The sequence below is a fragment of the Ursus arctos genome, unplaced genomic scaffold, assembly GCF_023065955.2.
Source record: "Ursus arctos isolate Adak ecotype North America unplaced genomic scaffold, UrsArc2.0 scaffold_20, whole genome shotgun sequence".
NCBI lineage: Eukaryota > Metazoa > Chordata > Mammalia > Carnivora > Ursidae > Ursus > Ursus arctos.
The window spans coordinates 30930355-30943513 of NW_026622875.1; the positions used below are offsets into that span (position 1 = coordinate 30930355).

At 36.3% G+C, this 13159-nt stretch overlaps 1 protein-coding gene across 5 annotated transcripts in view; it reads left to right on the top strand.

Moving 5' to 3' along the window:
• PIK3R4 (phosphoinositide-3-kinase regulatory subunit 4) overlaps positions 1–13159 on the top strand; it is a 201527-nt gene that overhangs the window by 151122 nt on the left and 37246 nt on the right. For all 5 annotated transcript variants that reach the window (XM_057315960.1, XM_048216222.2, XM_057315961.1 and 2 more), the window contains 3 exons: positions 2448–2621; positions 6674–6819; positions 9359–9562. In XM_057315960.1, the coding sequence (XP_057171943.1) occupies positions 2448–2621; positions 6674–6819; positions 9359–9562 (524 nt within the window). The remainder of the gene's footprint in view (positions 1–2447; positions 2622–6673; positions 6820–9358; positions 9563–13159) is intronic.

The window sequence follows — 13159 nt, forward strand, 5'->3', positions numbered from 1 at the left end:
ATCACGCCCTGAGCCGAAGGCAGATGCTTAACGACTGAGCCACCCAGGCGCCCCACATCTTTTTTTTTTTTTTTAAAGATTTTATTTATTTATTTATTTATTTTACAGAGATAGAGACAGCCAGCGAGAGAGGGAACACAAGCAGGGGGAGTGGGAGAGGAAGAAGCAGGCTCCCAGTGGAGGAGCCTGATGTGGGGCTCGATCCCATAACACCAGGATCACGCCCTGAGCTGAAGGCAGTCGCTTAACGGCTGTGCCACCCAGGCGCCCCCAGCCACATCTTTTTTTTTATAATGCTTTATTTTTCATACTTAACTGTTTTTTTTTTTTTTTTTTTAAAGATTTTATTTATTTGACAGAGAGAGACAGCCAGCGAGAGAGGGAACACAAGCAGGGGGAGTGGAGAGGAAGAAGCAGGCTCCTAGCGGAGGAGACTGATGTGGGGCTCGATCCCAGAACGCTGGGATCACGCCCTGAGCCGAAGGCAGACGCTTAACGACTGCGCCACCCAGGCGCCCCCATACTTAACTGTTTAATTGAACTTTATTTTGGTCTGTGGTGTAAGATGAAATCTGATTTTCCTCAGAAAAATAATCAGTTTTCCTGACACTATTAAAACATTTCATTTCTTTCCATTGATTAATGAAGCTTATGTTACATGTTGCATGCTTATGTCTTTCAGTTTTAGTTTTCTCAGTATCTGTTCTATTCCCTCTATTCTAACCCTATTATTATATCATATTTATTATATCATAATTTTTCTAGATTTATAAGCAACTTTAGTATCTGGTAGGTTAAGTTCCCCAGATGTCAGTCTTATTTTCCAAAGTGTTTTGAGCTATTTTGGCTCATTATACATTTCACCTTGTAAAGTTCCTAAATAAAATCCACTGGAATTTTAGGTAGTATTTTTCCTTTTATTAAAGAGAAAATTTTTATAATTGCATTTCAATTGTAGGAGAAATACGCTTTTTTAAATTATTCAAAATCTGTAAAGTAAAATGCCAATAGTTGGATTTTCAGAAGTACTACTCTGGATTTTGTTTTTAGTTTGATATCTTCAGGTGTTTATTGCCATATCTCTAATATTTTTCTACTACTTTTAAGAATTTTTGACTTTAGACTTTATCTCTAGACTTTTTTCTATGCCATATGAGGATTTAACTCGTACCGTGTCCTGATCCCTCTTCTTCGTTTTTGAGATGTAGATCACTATTTTCAGTGCTTTAGTTTTTAGTGTGTTGTTTCTATAACTTTAAATAATTAAACCTACTTCTTATTGATCTACCTGATTTGGACTACAAGGAGATGAGTGCCCCTTTCCTTCTGTTTCTCCTTTTCTTTGTTACTTGGTTATTTCAGCCAGTTATTAATTGACAGTCAACTAACAAGTGCATTGCATGGTTGATAATATTTATATTTTGTTCTGTAGTCATAATAAAGTCTTGTGCTTGTATAGACTGATTCTGAAATTTCAAAGCAAAATTAACATGATTATGAATGTGTAAATTTTATTGACTTTAGAACTAAGTAGTGTACTGTATTTGTTTCCCCACAGTTCTAATGCCATGACTCCTTTATCACTTGATGAAAATGTTTATGGTGGCATCAGTGGATTCTCCTTTCTGTCTTCTGCAGATTATTAAGGACATTGCACATTTTAATTTACTTTTTATTTATACCATTATTTTCTTGAACAATTTTTTGTTTGTTCTGGGGTTTCAGATTCCTTTGTTTTCCTTTCGAAAGAAATAAATATTCTTTACCTTGTCTGTAATATCAAGCTTCTTTCTTACCAGTTTTACCTATTGCTTGTAATCTCCATTTTTCTTTTTGTTAACATTTTTGAAATATATTGGCTTTTTGTTCTAATTTGACTGATTGATTTCTGAATCTTTGCTAGCTATTATCAGTTTATCCCCTTGAATTCCTGGGGTATATCTGTCATTTTTGTATATTCTACATTCTTTTTTATTTTGCCGAAGAACATCCTCAAGAAACTTTCTTAGGTAGGGTTGCATAGGAAGTTAACCCAGATAGTCTTTGTGTGTTGCAAAATGACTTTTTTTTGTTCTCTTATTTTGTTGGCAGTTTAAGTATAAAATTTATTTCATAACTTTGGAGGTCTTGCTCTGTTGTGTTCTAGCCTCCATTGTTGCTAAAGATTATTTTGTGAAGATCGTTTTCATTGTTCCTCTTTCCTTTTTGGGGACATATTTTTCTTTTTCTAAGTTCATAAGATCTTTTTTTCCCCTTGGTTTTCCAGAATATCTTGGTGATTTGCTTTGGTGAGGATCTTTTTCATTTATTATGCTGAGTAGGAAATGCAATGTCCTATTCTAGATTGTTGCTCACTATATTTGGGTTTTGATTAATTTTATTGTTTAACTTAATAGCATTTGTACTTTCAGGTATAGAATAATCATGTAATGTTGCTTCTCTTTTAGGTGTTGCTGCGTATGTTGGTTGGCAAAGCTCCTCAATTCTCAAACCCCTGCTGCAACAAGGTCTTAGTGATGCTGAGGAATTTGTTATTGTTAAAGCTCTTAATGCCCTTACCTGTATGTGCCAGTTAGGGCTGCTACAAAAACCCCATGTCTATGAATTTGCCAGTGATATTGGTAAGTTTCTGTTTCTCAAAATTAGAAGGAGAAAATTAAGGGTGTCTTAAGAGAAATAACAGATGATAGAGCATTGTAAAAGTTCTAGGCAATATAGAGTCAGATTTTCAACTTTATTGTCCCTTGTGTGTGTGTGTGTCTGTATGTGTGCACACGTGTGTGCGTGTTCATGCATGCTTGCATGTGTGTAAGAGACAGGCAGGCAAGCAAACAGGATCGTTTGGTCCTCTAGCCCAGCTTGGGATATATCTCTTTGTTTTTATCTGTAGTTAAGTCTTTAACTTGAAAAGTAGATTTTTTTGTTTTGTTTTGTTTTTAACATGATGAAGATAAAGTCTTTAACTGCTCTGAAGAGTCAACTTATTTTTTGAACACTTGACTACCAGTTAAGAAGCTGAAATTGGGGGCGCCTGGGTGGCGCAGTCGTTAAGCATCTGCCTTCGGCTCAGGGCGTGATCCCAGCGTTCTGGGATCGAGCCCCACATCAGGCGCCTCCGCTGGGAGCCTGCTTCTTCCTCTCCCACTCCCCCTGCTTGTGTTCCCTCTCTCGCTGGCTGTCTCTGTCAAATAAATAAATAAAATCTTTAAAAAAAAAAAAAAGAAGCTGAAATTGAATGTGTAGGATTGTCTATTGTCATTGCACTGATTGCCACTTAAGAATTCATAGTGTTGAAGTTACTACTGTTAACAATTTTATTAACCAGTGAAAAGAATTCATGTTTGACCTTTATAGCACTTAACTTATTTCCTTCAACTGAAAATTCAGAATAAGGACAAACAAATAAATACGACACTTTCTAAAATTAAGAATATTTGGAACTTTTAGTCTTATGTCTTCATTTTAAGAAAATAAGCAATATAAGATACTAAGTTGACTCTGTCCTGAGAGGACATGAAATCTTAGAAAATTGCCTTTTTTGGATAAAATGCTTAATTTCTGCTCAATGCTTTGCCAAGGAAAATTAATAGAAAACGAAAATTGGTTAGATTTGGTTATAGGTTATTCTTGAGGCAGTCCTCAGAGAAATAAGACAAAGGAGTTATTATTTATTTTGATTGTTGAGAAAGTAGGTAGTTGCTTGTAGAGAAGTATAAAATTTCTGGAAGTTTTTAAGGCATGAATGTAGCTTTTTAAAAAATATTTGTGGAAAATTTAAGTATATAGAGGTTTCTGATTTTACACTCTAATATCTATGCTTGTTCTTTTAGTTTATGATTATGTTCAAAATAATTACAAATTTAAGAAATTGTTGAGTATTAGTACTACAATCATGATGAGAATCTCGATTACATTGTTTTGATTTTTCATATAAGCTATGGAGTGCTGTGTAGCGTAAGGGCAGATAACAGAAAGCAGTGTTTCCGTAATAATATTAAGGAGAAAATGTATTCTCTTAACGTGCATATCTTGCTATATGGAATATTTTCTGCTCATTTTCGTTTTCTGAATTCTCACATCAGTGCTTTATTTTTTCTCCATGAAAGTGGCATTACCTTTATGGGTCAAGATTTTCTTGCCTTTGGCTCTGATCCTCCTTATTTTAATGAATATTCTCTGTATATAAATATGAACTTGTATGTTCTAATTTCATATAATACATTCCTTTTTTTTTTTTTTTTAAAGACTCTATTTACTTAGAGCATGAGTTGCGGGAGGGGTAGAGGGAGAGCAGGGAGCTGAGCAGGGAACCCGATGCAGGTTTCCATCCCCCGACCCTGGGATCATGACCTGAGTGGAAGGCAGCCACTTAACCAGCTGAGCCACCCAGGCACCCCTCATATAAAACATTTCTTCTGTTGCCTAATTACTTGGAAACTATTTTCGAGACTTAATGTAGCTTATAATTAGCGTTTTATTTACCTAAATAATGGATGTCTATCAGTTTTTAAGCAAAAATCATCATAAAGATAGTTTCTTATCCCTCTTCTCAAATTTTACAGAGATTTTTCTCTGTTCTGCTGTTTCTTGTCATTGATCATAGGCCGAACATATGGGACACTCTATCTTTAGTTTAGCATCAAAATAAATGATTATCTTTAGGTATAGAATAAACTCAATATGGTACAACTTCTTGGATAGGGAACTCCCTTAGAACTGGAACTGAATTTGGTACTATCTGTGGGGGGAACAAAGCTTTGCTGAAAAAAATCAAGTGAACAGTCATTGGTTGGCATTTTGAACTATTTCAAAGAAAAAACAGTTTTTAGTAACTTAGAAACGCCTTTAAAACATAATAAACCATATACATCTCTGTTCTGTTTTTATGTGTGGTCTGTTGTAGTGATTACTAAAGGGATTAATGGTGGTGATAGTGGAGGATCCCGCCATAGCACAAGGGATTAATGGTGATTTCCTTGACTGTTTTGAAAAAATCTACACTCTTCCCACTTAGGTATTATGCATACTCCCCTTCCCTCATGCTTGTCCCCATATAATTGGAATGTATTGGATAGAGAAGAGATCAAGTACCCGTTTTATAGGAAATCCTCTTGAGTGTTTGAGGTTCTTTTTTTTATATCAGCTACTTACTGATACAATGTTGCTGTACGACAGTCAACCATAAAATCTCAGTAAATGCTTTAGTAACGTTCTCATCATGAATGTGTGGGCTGTATGGGTGGCTCTGCTTTAGGCTTTGTATCTCCAGATTGTGGTTACAGTGATCCATCTGTCTCATTCTGGTGCCCATGTTAGATGGGCAGCAGTTTCCTGGGTTATGTTCTAGGTGATGGCAGAAGCATGAGACAGCAAGCCTAGCTATGTAGCACATATCAGGCCTCTGTTAGTGTTACATCTGCTAATATCCCATTGGCCAGAGCAGGTTGATATGACTGAGCTAAAAGCAAGAGGCAGAAAAGTACCCTTTGTATACTGTGAGCTCATGGCAAAGAGTGTGGTTGTGTAAAATAATGTAAAGAATTGAGACCAATAATTCAGGCTCATACAGTGCCTAACTCCTTTCTGCCAAGTCATTTTGGGTGTAGCTACTTTCTGGAGGTTTTTCAATATTTTTCCAGTCCTCATTTTGCCTGTTGCCAAAGGGAAACTACCAACCCTCCTTTGTTGTTGTATCAGAGGCTGCATGGTGCTTATGAAATAATCAAAACCTCCTTCATGTGTAATTAATTGGAAATGGGAGAACTTTGGACACAGATACTTTGAACAAATTTTTTTACCTTCTCCTTTTTATATAAGTGATGTTAGCATATGACAGTGTTTTTATTTCTCTATTATCCTAAATTTCTTGTAAAAATAACATCCTCTAAATGCTGATGTTTTAGCATACTCAGAACAAATTATATATATGTATTTTTTTTCTTTTAGAAGTTTTATTCTAAATCGGGGGTTTAAAAGTTTGAATTTTATTCTAAATCTTACTTTGATTAGTTGAAGTCATTGATTTTTAGGTGTAATACACAAGATAGTTAAAAGGGGTGAAAAGACATTCATTTACTTTTCTGGTTTAATATTATGTTTTATTTCTTAAAAATTTTTATTATTTGTTAAAGATTTTATTTGAGAGCAGGGCGAGAGAGAGTACAAGCTGGGGTGAGGGGCAAAGAGAGAGGGACAAGCAGACTCCCCGCTGAGCAGGGAGCCCGATGCTGGACTCGATCCCAAGACCCTGAGATCATGACCTGAGCTGAAGGCAGACGCTTAACTGACTGAGCCACCTAGGCGTCCGTAATCTTATATTTTAAACTCTTTAAGAATGGGCATCGTATTTTCTGCCTTTAGTTTGTATTCATAATGCCTTGTGAATGAATTTATGAATGATGTATTAGATTTGATCAAACCTTTTCATTAAAAAAAGTCAGGTATAGCTCTTTTTATTCTTTTATGGTATTATTGCTGATGTTTATGGTAGAGAATATTATTTGTTATGTTGAGTTTATGTCAGGATAATTGAGTATGTGAAGACAGCTGATAGTAACATTGTGATATAATCCCTTTATCGGTTGTGTTATAAAGTGCAAATTTGTTTATCCCAATAGTTTGAAACTACTTATGAACATGGTTTAAATCCATACCTTTTTCTTTTCCTGTTTAGCCCCATTTCTGTGTCATCCCAATCTATGGATACGCTATGGTGCTGTAGGATTTATCACAGTAGTAGCTCATCAAATAAGTACAGCTGATGTATACTGCAAACTGATGCCTTACCTTGACCCATATATTACTCAACCAATAATACAGGTATGCTTGTTCCAACTGGGAGTCAGTCCTCTCCGAATTGTATGCCTTAAAAAAAGGTTTAGAAAGTCCTATTTTTATTTAAATTTTTAAAGATTTAAATTGGGCTACAGCATTTTCACATTCCTTTAAGCTAGTTAATGGAACAAACAGTGCTGAAGGTGAGAAAAGTTCAAGAGACTGTTGTGTTATACATCATGTTATGCATAATATAGCACTCAATAGTTCATGCTTTATTTTCTTATGTGCAGTGTTGTAAAACGTGCTATTAAAGTGAAATATAGTGGAAATGTATACTGACGGGCCCCTACTTTTATTGTAAAAAGTATAACTGATTTTAGCCCAAGTCAGCATTTATAATAAATTGGAAAAAGCCTTTTACAGATGTTCGTTTTTTTGGACCACTAACTGGTTCTGGTTTCTTTTCTGTTCTTTTTCATTTTTTTTTAACCTAATCTTTTAAAATCTGATTTAATCTTTTTTTAATCTAATGACTTGTGGCCCCTTCCTCTCTTCCCAGTATAGCATAAACTTCAGGTTTTTGGTTTGTATAAAGCAGTCATTTACCCAACTTGTCAGTGCTTACATCTTTTATCTTCCTAGAAAGCTGAGTATCAAAAATATCTAAATTGAGTGAACTGTTGAGAGATGATTCTGGCTGCTAAAATATTCTGAAATAGCCTCTTTTTTTTTTTTTTTTTTTTACTAAAACTCTTAATTCCCTTTTGCAAATTCACATGCTTCTAGCTTCTGCTACTTTTATATTCCAATGTACCTTCCCTTTGGTTGGAGAAAATGACCTTGGATATATTCTGGAAATGAGGAGGCTTTGGCTGTGCCTTCCATCCTTTTCCCCATAGATTCATCCTTTTCTGGGGATCATCATTCTTATTTCATAGTTTGTAGAACTTTTAATTTTTTATCTCAGCAATTTATATATATATATATATATATACATATATGTATATATATATATATATATATGAAAGGTGGATAATATTATTGGAAAGTATGCCTTTTTCATTCATTCACTAATTATTTTAAAAAGCTTATTTATTTTAGTAGTATCTCAGCACCCAACATGGGGCTCAAACTCAGGACCCCAAGATCAAGTGTCACATGCTCTTCCAACTGAGCCAGCCAGGAGCCCCAACCTTTTTAATTTTTTAATTTTTAATTTTTTTATATTTTTACTTTTTTAAAGATTTTATTTATTCATTTGACAGGGAGAGGGAGAGAGAGCATACAAGCAGGGGGAGCAGCAGGCAGGGAGAGAGGGAGAAGCAGGCTTCTCACTGAGCAGGGAGCCCGATGTGGGGCTCAATCCCAGGACCCTGGGATCATGACCTGAGCTGAAGGCAGACTCTTAACTGACTGAGCCACCCAGGTGCCCCAGTTTCCTTTAAAGTTTAATAAGTGTTCTTGGAAATCTGGTCTAGGGATTCTTACTACTTTTGGCTATTTATTCCATTTAGAAGTTTGTTTATTAAACTCTTTTATAACACAATGTAGAGGAAGTATCCCTGGTAATTAAAAATTGCATGCATTTGTAATAACTTAGTGGTGGTTTACTGTAATAAATCTAACATTAAAAAAATCTGACATTAGGTGGTTTTTTTAGAGCTCTACACCACTCTTTGTTTTCTCAGGAATACATATATATATTTTATATACATATATAATATGCATATATTCCCCCCCTCAGGAATATATATATATTTCTCAGGAATATAAATACACACACACACACACACACACACACACACACACACACACATATACACACACACATATCTATTTTTTGGGGGGTTTCCATTGCTTTATTTTTTGAAAGGCCAGGATTGGGAGTTGAAAGGCTAATTATCCATATGCTTCATAAATCTTGCCTTTCTTCAGTTTGGATTAGACAAAAGATACCCTTTTATGCTGGTTTCCGCAGGCTGGCTTACCAGGTAGTTAAATATGTCTAAAGAAAACGCTCTTTGTTGTGGTTCGTATGCTCATCCTTTTTATTACATGTCCATTGACAAGGGGGGTGTTCTTGGGGATAATAAAAGGAAGGACTCCATGAACTCTGTGGAGAGAGTAATGTTTTAGAAGGGGTTGAAGCTACTGGGAAACGTGATGACTGCTGGGCAGCCCTGTGACTGTTGAGCGGCTTTTCTCGGTCAGTACCTGCTGGCTGTTAGACCTGTGCGCCACAGGTACTTTTTTGATCTAGGAGGTCATCTGACATTTTGGCATCCAGAAAAAGTCTCTGTCATTTTCTAAATTTTTCTAGCCTGGGTATATACTGTTATTCTTCCAGTACGGAAGACACAGATTTGTACTCACGTGCTAACAATGTAAAGAAAAACCTTAGCTCTTAAGGGTCACTAGTATTCTTTTTTCTTCTAAGCAAAAATTGCAGATGTTGTTATCTCCCATTTTCTTAGAAAATAAATACCTATATTAACTTTGTACAGGTTGTATTTACTGAATATGAAAATAACTGTACTACATGTTGTATCTTTGGCTGATTCTTTTTATTTTCCTAATATAGATTGAAAGGAAACTTGTTCTACTCAGTGTTTTAAAAGAGCCAGTAAGTCGTTCTATATTTGATTATGCTTTGAGGTCTAAAGATATCACTAGCTTGTTCAGACATCTTCACGTGCGCCAGAAGAAACGGAATGGGTCTCTTCCTGACTGCCCTCCACCGGAGGACCCCGCCATAGCACAGCTTCTGAAGAAATTGCTCTCACAGGTTGTATCACCTTTCTGAAATCTTATGTTTAAGCACAAATTTCATAAAAACATTCAAGCATCCATTTAGTTATTAAAAATACTTTTGGTTGATTGGGTTGCATCATAACAAATGAGTAAATAAACCTGGCAAATATCGTATACATTTGCCTTGGCATCTAGGAGCTACTAGGATGATGAGAAGACATTGGTTTGAGTTAAGTAAGGAATCATGGTAGACCTATTACGCTGCTTTTGTGATTATTGCCTGTATAAATAAGGGAGAGAATAGATATAACCTTAAATTTGAGTAATATTCTTGATTCAGTTCCATATTTCACATACAAAAAAAGAAGAAGAAAAAAAATTCAGTTAGAAGAAACATTGCAGAACACAGATGCAGGACAGAAAGATCCTGGTTTATTTCAGTCCAGATTTAGAGAGTTCTCACTATATGCAAACAGCTGAAATAACTGGGACTTGTAATACATCTTAGATTGAATAAACCAGTCACTACTGTATATTAAAAGCCTATGAATTTGGATCAATTAACAACTTGTTAGAACTAGGAAGTAATCTTCTTATTATACTTGAACTTAGTAAGGCCTCTTTAGAAATGGTCCAGATTCAGTGTCCTGTTTTAAAAGGGATATATGGAACTGAAAGAAGTCAAGATAGAAATGAAAATGGTTAGAAATAAAGAATACCGTTTCTGAATAAATGCTCCATGAGCCAGAAAGCAAATGAGAGATAACTTAAATGACTGTCTTTAAGTCTATAGGACATTTTGGTTAAGAGAATACTTGTCAATCATGTCTTATCTAACAAGAAGATGAGAAAATGCTTCAACTGGCAGAGAGAATTTGATAAGTTTGATGATATACTTTCTTGTACTAGTCACTGAATATCCAGTGCTGTTTCATGCTCCTGTGTTGGTTTGGGTGATTGAATATTGGACCAGGCTCCCTGGTCAATAACCATTTTGGTTCTTCTGGGTCTCTCTTTGCCTGGAGGCTGGAGCTGCCTCTGAATGTCCCTTCTAGGCCAGTGGTTCTATTTCCTATATTTTAGAAGACTTAATTTGATGTGACTTGAATTACCAAAGAGCTTTTTCTTTGGGTTTTCTTTTAACCTTGGCTCGTACATGAGAACGTATTTTATATTTTAGAAAGCAATTTATGGAAAATTGGATATTGAATCACATTTTCCTGTTGTTTCTCTTGAGTAGGTAATCCTTATCAAAAAGATTTCAACATGCAATAAAAACCACCCCAATTTAGATGTTTCTTTGGGCTTAGGTGGTGTGATTCTTTGTATTTCTCTCTCCTACAAATTCTATATATTAAATTAAAAGCTTCTGTACTAAAATTTCATTGTAAGTCATTAGTTACTTAGGACCACTCTAGCCCCCAGTTCTTGCTTTTCACCTTGCTGTGTGTTTAGGTTTTGCCATTGCCATGGGTAAAAGGAGGGAAGGGGAAAGAGCAGTTTCCACAGCCTTTTTACTTTCTGCTTCCTACTGTTCTAAACGCTTCTACCATTGCTGCTTCCACAGCCAGCCCTCATTATTGGGTACCATGATGAAATCAGTAAAACGCACTGACTTGTATTCCTCTGAAATGTTAGTGCTTGATGTATTCATTTATCTGTCATTCGCACCCTCATTTGTATGGGGAAAGAGGACCATGTTTTCTCTGGTTTTATGTTGTTTCTGTTAACAGCAGTTTTAGGAGACTCCTAAGGGTTAGCAGTACTCTGTTTCAAGGGACAGGTGCTACTAGTAGGGAGAGCAGGCCAGAATCTCTGAGGTCCTCAGAAGTAACAGCAGAAGATTACCAGCTTCCATTTTTTGAGGACTTACAATGAGACTACCACTGTAGTTGGTGCTTCCCATATTTTGTGACAATCTTTATGTAATAAGCTTGAACAACAGGTGTTATCCCCATTTTATAGTTAAGAAAACTGTGACTCAATGTTAAGTTGCCTATCAGTAAGCTTCAAAGCTGACATTGGAACTAAACCCATCTAATTCCTTTATTCCACTTTTTTTTTTTTTTAAGTTTATTTGTCAGAGGGAGAGAGAGCGCGTGCGTGCTCACAAGCAGGGGGAGTGGCAGGCAGAGGGAACAGTGGGCTCCCCGCCAAGCAGGGAGCCCGATGCAGGCCTTGATCCCAGGACCCGGTGTCGTGACCTGAGCTGAAGGCAGATGCTTAACAGACTAAGCCACCCAGGTGTCTCGTCACCATGCCATCTTGCCTCAAAATAAAGGACATGGAGCTAAGGCTGCGAGGCTTGCTTACGTTTTTTATGGTCTTAGAGTCCTTATGCAGTTCATCCCCTCCAGCCCCTTGCATGCCTTTTGTCTGCCTTCACTTCATTTTGGTCCCTGCACTACCTGAGTTTCTTGGGATTACTCGCAGAGGCTTGGAGTCAGGGGAGACTTTGGAGGTAGGAATTGAGTCCCTGTTCCTAATGTCAGGGATACAGAGGGAAGGATGCTTTTAAGCCTCTGCAAATGGGAATTCTGAATACTCCTGCAACATATTTTTTAATTGGGGTTTTACAATGCTCTTTTGTATAGGACTGCACTTGAGATACATCATGGGTGAAATAGGCTTCACTAGACCAGCCTAGTATTGTTTCTATGGGAGATTACGTTCAGGGTTCTGGATAATAGACTTTTAAAGTACACTTTGGAACATATGGAAGTTAGAATCTGCCTGAACTCCAGATTTTCAGTAGAACTCACCATCTGGAGGTGTTACATGGCAGGGCTATTTTAGAATCACATCTACAAGAGCTCTCTGTTTTATTTGTATTCATTTGATCATGCGCTAATACAGATTAATAATATTCTGATTTCACTCCTTTAAAAATGACAAATATTAAAATTTTTTTTTATTTTAATTTTTTTAAAGATTATTTATTTGACCAAAAGAGAGAGAGCGAGCGAGCGAACACCAAGCAGGGGGAGCAACGGGCAGAGGGAGAGGGAGAAGCAGGCTCCCCACCGGGCAGGGAGCCTGACGCAGGGCTTGATCCCAGGACTCCAGGATCACGACCCGAGCTGAAGGCAGCTGCTTAACTGAGTGAGCCATCCAGGAGCCCCATAATTTTTTAATTTTTTAGTGATTTTTATTTTAATACTTTTTGATTGGTAGTATAGACTCAAGGTGTAAAATTGAAAAGATATAGGAAAATCTATAGTAGAATAGGTTTTCTTATAATCCCTCATCCCCAGCCACCCAGTTTCTTTCTCTGTTGATTGTGAATTTTAGGTTGTTAAAGTGCTGAATTCCCTCATATGGTGTCAGATTGTTGTGTTGTACAATTAAGTTACTTGGAATGAGTTTGATCCTTTTAAGCCTTGCCTTTTTTTTTTTTTTAATTTTAAATCCAGTATAGTTAATATATAGTGTTATCTTAGTTTCAGGTGTACAGTATAGTGATTCAACAATTCTATACATTATCCCCTGCTCATCAAGATAAGTGTACTCTTAATTTTCTTCACCTATTTCACCCATCCTTCCCATCCCCCACCTCCCCTCTGGTAACCATCAGTTCTCTGTAGTTAAGAGTCTGTTTTTTGATTTGTCTCTCTTTTTTTCTATGTTCGTT